Below are 13,644 nucleotides of genomic sequence, written 5' to 3'. Positions count from 1 at the left end.
AATAACATGCACACACATTTCATTACCCTTTGCACACAGATGGCCCGTCAGGTTTAAGGTTGATGGAGGATAACACTGCTGCGTTTCGCCACCTCATATACTGTAGATCCATTAGACCTAACCCCCCCTCTCTGCATCCTTCACATATCCTTCCATCACTGCTGATGCCATTCATCACTATGGACCTGTTAATGACTCTTGCAAAGGCTAAAGGAGTGTTACCGTGCTCTTGAGTGATTCACATAGCTCTGCCAACAGTAAGTACTGTTCTTCGATGTTAGAGTGTGGTTCGGTTAGTTAGTGTAGACGTTGACAACCCTGAAGTATACGAAGCGTTTTTTTTATTTACCCACAATAAAACAAGCAAACGTAAAAAAAAAAAAAGTTAGTTACAATTGAAAACATTGAAGAAACCAACATACTGAATATTTCACGCAGTTATGGATGTACATCATCTTTAAACAAAAGAGAGATGTTTCACCTTGAAAAGTACCACTTCTGGTTCTGGAGAACAATGTTTGTTAAGCTCTATCTCTTTATCTGTTACTATAACCCCAGGCCAAACAAATTAACTTAGCCAAACAGCCAAATCAACAAATGTGAATTTCAAAATGATAAAAAATATAAAAAGTATGATGACAGTTTGAACATGATCTACTTATATATTCCTGGCCATTTTTTCATCCCAAATTTCTCCAATTTACTTGCATGAATTCATTACTCCTTTGCCATAACAAAGAAAAGTATTGTTTTTAACACTGACATTGAGGAAATGGACCTATAAAAGATACTGAGACATATGCTTCCAAATGAGCTTTACTATACAATAACATCAACAAAAAGCAAGAAAGATTATACACTGATATCTCAACCACCACTAACCGCTACACCAACGCCAGCCCCGTAAGAGAAAGAAAATGGACACAGCTCTAAAATATCTACATCCTGATAGATAGCTGTCTTTATTTGAATAACCAACCCCCTCTTTAAACAAAAGGGCTAGTTACTCAACGGTAGATGGTACAGAGTCTAAAATAATGCAGAGTTGTAATTGGTTTAAATCCACAACGACCTGGGGTAGCTATTGAGTGCATTATAGGTGGGTTGAAATCATCAGGCATCACTAACGCCACACCTTTGGGGTCCTCTGTAGGACAATAGCACAGCAGACAAACCAATCCCGAGACCACAGAGCAGTGAGTGGCCCGCCTGCCTGCCTACAAGGCCCCAAGCCCTGGACTGCTACCAACCATGCAAAACTGAACAGAGTGACAGATGAAATCATGCAAAGCAGTTTGGTGGTTTTCTTCCCCTGGAACCGACACAGTTATGGAACCAGAGAGTTCACAGGAAATCAAAGCAGGATCCTTCCCATTCAGAAAGTTCTTTTGATTATTTTATTTTTTTAAAGAACTTTTTCCCTTTTTTCCCTTCCTTCAATGGAAATCAAAATTCCAGTTGTTTCCATGTTCGTGAGAATCAAATCAAGATCTTGTTGCTGTTGATTTCTTTTTTCCAAACTAGAAGTTTCCCAGTGAACCCCAGCAGAGCACTTGAGGGGAAATAAATTGGGCCTGTCCCTTCGATGACTTTGCTGTTTGGCTGTAATTTGATTGGATGGCAGCTGCCAATGCGTCCCAGAGTGGGAGGATCCCACATAAAATGTCACAGATTTCATTACGAACCACAAGGTGGAAAAATATAGGACATTGTCATAACGAGTGGTGTGGGTGTGTATCCCCGGTGCTGTAGCCCAATGAAGGGTCAATAGTCATCATACATGTTGAGGTCAGTGAAGTATGAATTGGTGTAAGTCTTCCCTGCTAGCTGGGGGTTGAAGTACTTATTTCTTTCCTCCAGAATCAGGTTGTTCTTATTGAAAGCCTGTGAGAGAGAGAGAGTGAGAGTGAGAGTGAGAGTGAGAGTGAGAGTGAGAGTGAGAGTGAGAGTGAGAGATAGAGAGAGAGAGAGAGAGAGAGAGAGAGAGAGAGAGAGTCAGTGTCAACTGTATTGAAACACCATGGTATATTGATGATTCAGTCTAAACGGCTAATGCAAACTAAAGCTAAACGGAATGTGTCTAACAGGAAAATAAACCTTGGAGCAACAACGGGAGGTCACTGCATGAATGAAGCATACCATCTCAAAGAACAAGGCCAAAACATTAACAAGAACAGCAGGCTAGCAACAATGATAACCACTGAAGAAGTACAGTATGTTATGGTGAGAAACCATGGTCTACTGATCTCATCTCTAATGTCTCCACATCAGCAGCTTTCATGGCTTCCACATCTCCACATCCTTGAGGACGCATTAAATACAGATATTGATCAAACAACAGAACGTGAACGCCTGTGAGTGATTCATCAAGTCAGAAAATAAGGAAGCGCCACTGGGTATCTCTGTTCTGTCCTTCTCTATGGTTCTGTGAAGGTACCCTGTGGTTCTGTGAAGATACTGTGTGGTTCTGTGAAGGTACCGTGTGGTTCTGTGAAGATACCCTGTGGTTCTGTGAAGATACCGTGTGGTTCTGTGAAGATACCGTGTGGTTCTGTGAAGATACCCTGTGATTCTGTGAAGGTACCGTGTGGTTCTGTGAAGCTACCCTGTGGTTCTGTGAAGATACCGTGTGGTTCTGTGAAGATACCGTATGGTTCTGTGAAGATACCGTACGGTTCTGTGAGTTCAGAACACTGAGCTCAGTACAACCTCAGCCGGTTGCTTAATTGAGGTGCGTCCCACTGTCTTATAAACTTGGTTAAGTGAAGGGATGTGACAATACCATATATTATTTTCTAACTCTTTGGTCCGTTAAAAACCTGCTGTATGTAAAATGTTGTGTGCTATAGCTTGGAAAATAAATAAATGTGACTCTAGATGACAACATAATGATGTTTGTTTCCAACATTAGGGCTGTTTTCCTAAAGAAGTTAGATCCGCTTTGTGTTTTGTTTATTTGCCATGCTACTAATGAGTATCGTGATACTGGTATCGTCCTGGCCCTAGCTAAATCTATATTTGAAAGCCCCTGTAGCCGGCTTAATTCAGCAGTTGATGATGCTGCGTTTGTTCTTGATTGATGGATCCGTATATGAACTCATGGGGTATGTGAGTGCTGAGCACAAGCACATATAATATTATTCTGTCCCCATTACATTTACATGGCTTGCATAGAGAGACTGACAAACATAACTAAATGATCAAATAATGTGTTATTGGTTGAGTCTAAAAGTACATGTCCATGTCTAAAATGGAATAAACTACCCATTTTTATTCACCTTTATTTCTTAAAAGTCTAAATCAGTCTAAAACAGTAATAGCTTGTATCTCCTAGTGGCCCCATGCCTGCAGTCAACCATTAACCAGCTGTTCTCAGACTTCATCTAATCTGACTTTCTAGTGTTTTTAGTGAGGTAAACAAAATCTGTTGAACAGCGGGGTGGCATTAGAGAGAAAGCAGACAGCTATGGAGAAAACTAAATGAGTTACAACAAGTTCCCTTTCTCCATGGTAACCCATCATTAGAAAGACAAACAGAGCTAATAAGACAGGGAAAGACAGGGGAAGACAGGGGAAAGACAGGGGAAAGACAGGGGAAAGACAGGGGAAAGACAGGGGAAAGACAGGAAAAGACAGGGGAAAGACAGGAAAAGACAGGGGAAAGACAGGGGAAGACAGGGGAAAGACAGGAAAAGACAGGGGAAAGACAGGAAAAGACAGGGGAAAGACAGGGGAAGACAGGGGAAATACAGGAAAAGACAGGGGAAAGACAGGAAAAGACAGAGAAAGACAGGGGAAGACAGGGGAAAGACAGGAAAAGACAGGGGAAAGACAGGAAAAGACAGGGGAAAGACAGGGGAAGACAGGGGAAGACAGGGGAAGACAGGGGAAGACAGGGGAAAGACAGGAAAAGACAGGGGAAAGACAGGAAAAGACAGGGGAAGACAGGGGAAGACAGGGGAAAGACAGGGAAAGACAGGGGAAAGACAGGGGAAAGACAGGAAAAGACAGGGGAAAGACAGGGGAAGACAGGGGAAAGACAGGAAAAGACAGGGGAAAGACAGGAAAAGACAGGGGGAAGACAGGGGAAGACAGGGGAAAGACAGAGAAAGACAGGGGAAGACAGGGGAAAGACAGGAAAAGACAGGGGAAAGACAGGAAAAGACAGGGGAAAGACAGGGGAAGACAGGGGAAGACAGGGGAAAGACAGGGGAAGACAGGGGAAAGACAGGAAAAGACAGGGGAAAGACAGGAAAAGACAGGGGAAAGACAGGGGAAGACAGGGGAAAGACAGGGAAAGACAGGGGAAAGACAGGGGAAAGACAGGAAAAGACAGGGGAAATACAGGGGAAGACAGGGGAAAGACAGGAAAAGACAGGGGAAAGACAGGAAAAGACAGGGGGAAGACAGGGGAAGACAGGGGAAAGACAGGAAAAGACAGGGGAAAGACAGGAAAAGACAGGGGAAAGACAGGGGAAGACAGGGGAAAGACAGGAAAAGACAGGGGAAAGAAAGGGGAAAGACAGGGAAAGACAGGGGAAAGACAGGGAAAGACAGGGGAAAGACAGGGGAAAGACAGGGGAAAGAGAGGGAAAGACAGGGGAAGACAGGGGAAAGACAGGGGAAAGACAGGGGAAAGAGAGGGAAAGACAGGGGAAAGACACGGGGAAGACGGGGAAAGACAGGGGGAAGACAGGGAAAGACAGGGAAAGACAGGGAAAGACAGGGAAAGACAGGGGAAAGACAGGGGAAAGACAGGGGAAAGACAGGGGAAAGACAGGGGAAAGACAGGAAAAGACAGGGGAAAGACAGGGGAAAGACAGGAAAAGACAGGGGAAAGACAGGGGAAGACAGGGGAAAGACAGGAAAAGACAGGGGAAAGACAGGAAAAGACAGGGGAAAGACAGGGGAAGACAGGAAAAGACAGGGGAAAGACAGGAAAAGACAGGGGAAAGACAGGAAAAGACAGGGGAAAGACAGGGGAAAGACAGGGAAAGGGATAAAAGAGAAAAACAAACACATAAAAATGAAAGGTGTAAGAACATGGCGGACGTTTCAGAACGGAAAGAGATGAGTGGAAAATACACTGCCTTCTCAGAAGCCTATGGGTTATCCTATGGCAGGGGTAGACAACCCCGGTTGTCAGGAGCCACAATGTCTGCTGGTTTTCATTATTTCCTTCAGATCCAAACCTGGGAGACCAGCTGATCCAGACCTGGGAGACCAGCTGATCCAGACCTGGGAGACCAGCTGAACCAGACCTGGGAGACCAGCTGATCCAGACCTGGGAGACCAGCTGATCCAAACCTGGGAGACCAGCTGATCCAGACCTGGGAGACCAGCTGATCCAGACCTGGGAGACCAGCTGATCCAGACCTGGGAGACCAGCTGATCCAGACCTGGAAGACCAGCTGATCCAGACCTGGGAGACCAGGCGAGTGCACTCTCTGATCAATCAACCAATTGATCAACATGAATGGATCAATTAAAAGCCTGAACAAAGTGAAGCACCATAGACGAGGGATGACCTATCCCTAAAAGCACCAAAGCTACTGACTAACTGACTGACCAAGTGCCAGAGAGAGAAGAGAACACCAGCAGACATTACGGCTCTCGAGGACCGCAGTTGCCTTCCCCTTGCCCTATGGGATGAGTATGAAAGAATGGGATTTCCAAGCAATGAGAGATAAAACTTAGTCTACCCCGACCTGACGCACACAGGAAGCACCACAGGAATTGGGGGCGCGGTGGAGAGGAAGAGGAAGTGGAAGGAGGTTGTTGATAGGCTAGGAGTAGGGTCAAGAGGCGGGATGTTGTAGAGGTCAGAGGTCAGCAGAAAGTTAGTAGAAAATCTCCAAGCCACGCATGGACACGCCCATGTTAGCAGACAGAGGCTGGCGCATGCCGGGGTCGTCCAGGGTCAAGAGTACGGACACATCGGGCTGCGGGAGGAGAGGAACGGGTAACAGTCATCCTCACTGGAGCCACAATGGATGACTAAGTTCTACTGTTACCCAGGGGACCACATGCTCATCCATAAGGTTGGACACACTACTGCGTCATTCAAAAGGGACAATCTTTCAGCTACACTCACTGCCTTTGTCTCAATGGCACTCATCTTTCAGAGCTCACCTAAATGATGAAGATGTTATTTTTTAATCAAACACAAAGAACAAAGCTTTAGGAACTATAGTGCCAGGTGCTCGTCTTTCTCCTACATTACATAATACAATTACAGAATCATTCATTTCACTTTTAAAATATGTATATTCAACAGTACAACCCAGCCATTAAACAAGAGTCAACACTGAGGCAGAATACTCCTTAGAAAATAAAGACTAGATTAATTTTTCAAATGGCTCTTTTGGAGTTTTCACTTTAGCCAAACAAGCATTGTCCATATTCATACTATCCTCTAGCCATAGCTGCAAACTGGATTCTACTCACACACCAGACACTAATTACATGATAGATGGACACTACTCAAATCTTTATTCTGCTATGAAAACTGCATTCCAAGACATTAGTTGTGCACCAGAGAATACATTCACTTTAGACGGTGTGTCTGTTCAGTAATTTATAGAAGATGGATACTCTTCTGAAAGCTAGCTCTCTGTCCACACTCGATAGGCTAACTCGATAAGGTAACTCGTATAAAATAATGGCTCTACTTCTTAACCTACTGACTTTCCAAACCAAGCCTTGTGTCAACAGAAATGTGGTCAGAGAAAATATAACTAATATTATTGATGTATTATTTATTTAAACCAGGATGTTCCTACTGTTATTGAAGACAAAGACCTGGAACCTACTCACCCCATATTTGTCACCTACAGTATGTACATTGTGATGTATTTTGTTAGTAACTTATGAGAAAGCAGTGTACGTCTAAATGGCTATATAAACAGAACAGTGCAGTCACACAGAGTAGACGCAGGACCACACACACACACAAGTACAGAAGAGCTACAGTACTATACACCAGCCCAGGGGTTTACAGTACTATAGACCAGCCCAGGGGTTTACAGTACTATAGACCAGCCCAGGGGTTTACAGTACTATGGACCAGCCCAGGGGTACTATAGATCAGCCCAGGGGTTTACAGCACTATAGACCAGCCCAGGGATTTACAGTACTATAGACCAGCCCAGGGGTTTACAGTACTATAGACCAGCCCAGGGGTTTACAGTACTATAGACCAGCCCAGGGGTTTACAGTACTATAGACCAGCCCAGGGGTTTACAGTACTATAGACCAGCCCAGGGGTACTATAGACCAGCCCAGGGGTTTACAGTACTATAGACCAGCCCAGGGGTTTACAGTACTATGGACCAGCCCAGGGGTACTATAGACCAGCCCAGGGGTTTACAGTACTATGGACCAGCCCAGGGGTACTATAGACCAGCCCAGGGGTTTACAGTACTATAGACCAGCCCAGGGGTTTACAGTACTATATACCAGCCCAAGGCTTTACAGTACTATAGACCAGCCCAGGGATTTACAGTACTATGGACCAGCCCAAGGCTTTACAGTACTATAGACCAGCCCAGGGGTTTACAGTACTATGGACCAGCCCAGGGGTTTACAGTACTATGGACCAGCCCAGGGGTACTATAGACCAGCCCAGGGGTTTACAGTACTATAGACCAGCCCAGGGGTTTACAGTACTATAGACCAGCCCAGGGGTTTACAGTACTATAGATCAGCCCAGGGGTTTACAGTACTATGGACCAGCCCAGGGGTACTATAGACCAGCCCAGGGGTTTACAGTACTATAAACCAGCCCAGGGGTATACAGTACTATAGATCAGCCCAGGGGTTTACAGTACTATAGACCAGCCCAGGGGTTTACAGTACTATAGACCAGCCCAGGGGTTTACAGTACTATACACCAGCCATGGGGTACTATAGACCAGCCCAGGGGTTTACAGTACTATAGATCAGCCCAGGGGTTTACAGTACTATAGACCAGCCCAGGGGTTTACAGTACTATGGACCAGCCCAGGGGTTTACAGTACTATAGACCAGCCCAGGGGTTTACAGTACTATAGACCAGCTCAGGGGTTTACAGTACTATACACCAGCCCAGGGGTTTACAGTACTATAGACCAGCCCAGGGGTATACAGTACTATAGACCAGCCCAGGGGTTTACAGTACCATATACCAGCCATGGGGTACTATAGACCAGCCCAGGGGTTTACAGTACTATGGACCAGCCCAGGGGTACTATAGACCAGCCCAGGGGTTTACAGTACTCTAGACCAGCCCAGGGGTTTACAGTACTATAGACCAGCCCAGGGCTACAATAGACTAGCCCACAGGTTTACAGTACTATAGACCAGCCCAGGGGTTTACAGTACTATAGACCAGCTCAGGGGTTTACAGTACTATAAACCAGCCCAGGGGTATACAGTACTATAGACCAGCCCAGGGGTTTACAGTACTATATACCAGCCATGGGGTACTATAGACCAGCCCAGGGGTTTACAGTACTGTGGACCAGCCCAGGGGTACTATAGACCAGCTCAGGGGTTTACAGTACTCTAGACCAGCCCAGGGGTTTACAGTACTATAGACCAGCCCAGGGCTACAATAGACTAGCCCACAGGTTTACAGTACTATAGACCAGCCCAGGGGTTTACAGTACTATAGACCAGCCCAGGGGTTTACAGTAATATACACCAGCCCAGGGGTTTACAGTACTATAGACCAGCCCAGGAGTTTACAGTACTATAGACCAGCCCAGGGGTTTACAGTACTATAGACCAGCCCAGGGGTTTACAGTACTATACACCAGCCCATGGGTTTACAGTACTATAGACCAGCCCAGGAGTTTACAGTACTATAGAACAGCCCAGGGGTTTACAGTACTATAGACCAGCCCAGGGGTTTACAGTACTATAGACCAGCCCAGGAGTTTACAGTACTATAGACCAGCCCAGGGGTTTACAGTACTATAGACCAGCCCAGGGGTTTACAGTACTATAGACCCTGGGCTGGTCTATAGTACAGTAGGCGAGCCTGGAAGATCCTAGACGGCCACAGAGTGCGCTAGTATACAAACCTTAATGGCTTCCACGGAGTCGTATTTGTCCAGTTTGTTGATGTGGTTGGTGATGGAGGTGTTGAGTGGTGTTGCTGAGATGGGGTGGATGACCGTAGCTTCGTGAGACTGCTGCTGGTAGCGCTGGCAGTAGGTGTACACCAGTAAGGTGACCAAACATCCCAGGATAGAACTACTCAGGCCGACAGCGATCATATGGAACAGGTTGAAATCTGAAGAAGGGAAAAAGAGAGAATGCTTTAAATGATAAAAAATGTATGTAACACATTTTGGGGGTAAAAATGAGCAGTCTGCACAAAGACTGGTGTCACATTCGTAACTGTGAATGAGCTCATAAATTGATACCAAAAAAATATATCTACACAGTACATGAAATATCACACTACATTATCACACTATCACATTACATTGTTACACCACAATATCACACTACATTACCACACTATCACATTATAATATAACACCACATTATCACACTATCACACTACATTATCACACTACATTATCACACCACATTACCACACTGTCACACTACATTATTGAACAGCATTATCACAGTACGTTATCACACCAACACACAGCACTATCACACTACATTATCACACAACATTATCACATTGCATTATCACAATAGTACGCTACATTATCACACTATCACACTACATTATCACACCAACACACAGTACTATCACACTACATTATCACACTATCACGCTACAGTATTACACCAACACACAGCACTCACACCACATTATCACACTATCACACTGCATTATCACAATACATTATCACACCATCACACTACAGTATCACACTATCACACTAAATTATTGCACTACATTATCACACTGCATTATTACACCACATTATTGGACTACATTATCACACCAGCACATTAAACACATACGCACTCATACCTCCGCATCTTCTCTCCTCCTGACTCGAACGTGCGATAGAGACTTCTTTAAAAGAGAAGAGAAGAAGAGATGATGAACAGAAGCACAGACTTGTTACCCTGAAAAACAGGATAGATATGAGGGAAGTGTGTGAGCATTATATTGAGACTGAACCAGAGGATGATAAAGCCCATCACTAGGCACCTGAAGAGGCTTATGATAAGTAGCGAATGATAAGTAGCGAATGATAAGTAGCGAATGATAAGTAGCGAATGATAAGTAGTGTATCAGGCCGCATTAAGGGAAATTAAGTACACAACTCTTCTAATGACCCGGTCAATAAGGGAGATCCCTTTCTGGACACACATCAAGGGGGGCCAGTATGAAAATGTATACACTCACTAACTGTAAGTCGCTCTGGATAAGAGCGTCTGCTAAATGACTAAAATGTAAAATGTAATGGAGTGGCAAACTCATTACCATTCCCATTTCATTACCATTACCATTACCATTACCATTACCATTACCATTACCATTACCATTACCATTCAAACAGATTAGTGATAAGGAGCTAGACACACACTGGTGTTTCAGAAAAATAAAGTGAACTCACACTTATCCCCTAGTATAGACTACTGTCATAACACTGGAGTACACTTATCCCCTAGTATAGACTACTGTCATACATTACAAAGGGAAGGATGAGACAGTTTTGAAGAAGTTCTAATGTTTTATTATCTATGGGTTGCTAAGTGTTAGTTAGTTCAAAGTGTCAATTGATACTATGTGGAAGACATCAACGTGGAAGACATCAACGTGGAAGACATCAAGGTGTGTGTGTGTGTGTTTGATTGAGCCTCTCAGAACTCAGAGAGAGAGTAAGAGGTCTACTTATCCAGTGGTTTAGTAGAAATCAATGTTCTGGTGCATCTCACATTGCACCCTGTCAATAAGGGAGATCCCTGTCTGGACACACATCAATACTATTTGGGCTGTGTATTCATGCATAAATGTGTGCGTTTGTTTGTATGTGTGTGTGTATTCTATTACCCGGTATAAAGTTGGAGTCAGGTGGGCAGGTCCTGGTCTCAGTGTGGTTTCCTGAACATTGGTTTCCAGTAGGGAACAGGACGTCACAGTGTCGAACACGCAGCTGGGAGCCAGAACTGTCACACTGGGACCACTGGGACCAGTTAGACCAACTCTCTGGAGACAAAACATAACCATACTATTAACTGGACTGCTGTGTACACAAGAGACACATTCTTATGAACGTTGAATGGCAGTAAAGTGTGTTTCTAACAGACAGAGAGAGAAAAACAACTGGCAATGATGAGTTGTCAGGAGCACTAGTTGTCAGGAGGACTATTAGACAGGAGAACTAGTTGTCAGGAGAACTAGTAGACAGACAGAAAAGAAAACAGGTGGCATGTGATGTGTGTGTGTGAGAGTGTGTGTGAGTGTGTGTGTGTACTTGGACATGGTTATGTGTTACAGAGAGCCTCCTCAGTGTGTAGTCTGCGTGTGTGTGTGTGTTTGTGTGTGTACCTGGACATGATTGTATGTTACAGAGAGCCTCCTCAGTGTGTAGTCCCAGACAGATATCTCCTCCGTAGGCTGGTGGGGGGTTGTTGCAGGTGCGTGTCCTCATATAGTGTCCCCCTCCACACGTCACTGAACACTTAGACCAGCCAGACCAGCACGACCAGCTACCGTCCACTACACAGGAGGAGAGAGAGGGAGACATGTGTTGTAGAGAACAAAAGAGTGGTGTATGCATGTGTGTATATCTACGTAAGTTTGTATGTGTACCCATGTGTGTGTGTTTTCCTGTAAGTGGCGTGTGTTCATGGTTGCCAAGGGAATCCAGGCTTCCCCAAAAATATACCAAGAAAATAAAAAACTAATATATATATATACAGTACCAGTCAAAAGTTTGGACACACCTACTCACCCGACCTCAACTCAGTTGAGATGGTTTGGAATGAGTTGGACCGCAGAGTGAAGGAAAAGCAGCCAACAAGTGCTTAGCATATGTGGGAACTCCTTCACGACTGTTGGAAAAGCATTCCAGGTGAAGCTGGTTGAGAGAATGCCAAGAGTGTGGAGAGCTATCATCAAGGCAAAGGGTGGCTACTTTTGAAGAATCTCAAATAAAAGTTTTATTTTTATTTGTTTAACACCTTTTAGGTTACTAAATGATTCCATATGTGTTATTTCATAGTTTTGATGGCTTCACTATCATTCTACAATGTAGAAAATCGCAAAAATAAAGAAAATCCTGGAATGAGTAGGTGTGTCCAAACTTTTGACTGGTACTGTATATATATACTTTTTTTAGTCACTCTGTGTTTCAGAATTTTCTTTCAATTTGCAAGAGGCTGAATGTATGTCACCGGAGAAAGCATCAGAGCAAGCGAAACAGCGCCCCTCTGTCTCTGTATGTGTAGGCCATCTATCTGATGCTGTCTGGTCAAAAAGAGTATGACATTGTTGCCGCCCATAGTATTCAATGCAAGGGAAGCCAGCGAGCATTTGGCCTCCCTTGATAAAAAAAAAATCTAATAATAGCCAATCAGCGTTGAGCTAAACTGAGTGAGCTCAACAGTGAATGGCCCTGGCGCACCAAAAACAAGTGTCAAGGGAAGCCAGTTTGTATTTGCTGTCACTCCTATAAAATCGCATTGAGAGCATACATCATTGACAGAAACAACTTGAATTGTTGCATCGCGTTGTGTTGTTGTCCTCCGGTGGCTAGCTAGCTAGCTAAAATCGTCCCTTTCCTAAATTAGCCATGGATGGAGATAGGGATTTGGACTTGTGGTTTTACTTAATTCTCCTTACTGGACAATGGTTATAACGGCAATTCTGATCCAACCATTAATTCATACATTGTGCCCATGGCTTGAGACGATGGAAGTTCAATATGTAGCTACAGTGGGGAGAACAAGTATTTGATACACTGCCGATTTTGCAGGTTTTCCTACTTACAAAGCATGTAGAGGTCTGTAATTTTTATCATAGGTACACTTCAACTGTGAGAGACGGAATCTAAAACAAAAATCCAGAAAATCACATTGTATGATTTTTAAGTAATTAATTTGCATTTTATTGCATGACATAAGTATTTGATCACCTACCAACCAGTAAGAATTCCGGCTCTCACAGACCTGTTAGTTTTTCTTTAAGAAGCCCTCCTGTTCTCCACTCATTACCTGTATTAACTGCACCTGTTTGAACTTGTTACCTGTATAAAAGACACCTGTCCACACACTCAATCAAACAGACTCCAACCTCTCCACAATGGCCAAGACCAGAGAGCTGTGTAAGGACATCAGGCATACAATTGTAGACCTGCACAAGGCCGGGATGGGCTACAGGACAATAGGCAAGCAGCTTGGTGAGAAGGCAACAACTGTTGGCGCAATTATTAGAAAATGGAAGAAGTTCAAGATGACGGTCAATCACCCTCGGTCTGGGGCTCCATGCAAGATCTCACCTCGTGGGGAATCAATGATCATGAGGAAGGTGAGGGATCAGCCCAGAACTACACGGCAGGACCTGGTCAATGACCTGAAGAGAGCTGGGACCACAGTCTCAAAGAAAACCATTAGTAACACACTACGCCGTCATGGATTAAAATCCTGCAGCGCACGCAAGGTCCCCCTGCTCAAGCCAGCGCA

General features: G+C 44.3%; 1 protein-coding gene across 3 annotated transcripts in view; it reads right to left on the bottom strand.

Moving 5' to 3' along the window:
- Positions 1 to 339: 339 nt before the first annotated feature.
- Positions 340 to 13,644, bottom strand: part of LOC121569346 (semaphorin-5A) — a 269,684-nt gene continuing 256,379 nt past the window's right edge. For 2 of the 3 annotated variants that reach the window (XM_041880229.2, XM_041880230.2), the window contains exons 18-22: positions 11,510 to 11,680; positions 11,012 to 11,167; positions 9,983 to 10,027; positions 9,066 to 9,277; positions 340 to 1,884 (exon numbers count right to left, since the gene is read on the bottom strand). In XM_041880229.2, the coding sequence (XP_041736163.2) occupies positions 1,765 to 1,884; positions 9,066 to 9,277; positions 9,983 to 10,027; positions 11,012 to 11,167; positions 11,510 to 11,680 (704 nt within the window). In that variant the 3' untranslated portion in view covers positions 340 to 1,764. Of the gene's footprint in view, positions 1,885 to 5,708; positions 5,943 to 9,065; positions 9,278 to 9,982; positions 10,028 to 11,011; positions 11,168 to 11,509; positions 11,681 to 13,644 lie in introns of all 3 variants that reach the window. The other variant, XR_006001351.2, reaches the window with a different exon arrangement.

Source organism: Coregonus clupeaformis, chromosome 7 (genome assembly GCF_020615455.1).
Source record: "Coregonus clupeaformis isolate EN_2021a chromosome 7, ASM2061545v1, whole genome shotgun sequence".
NCBI lineage: Eukaryota > Metazoa > Chordata > Actinopteri > Salmoniformes > Salmonidae > Coregonus > Coregonus clupeaformis.
This window is presented reverse-complemented; position numbering and strand designations above follow the sequence as displayed.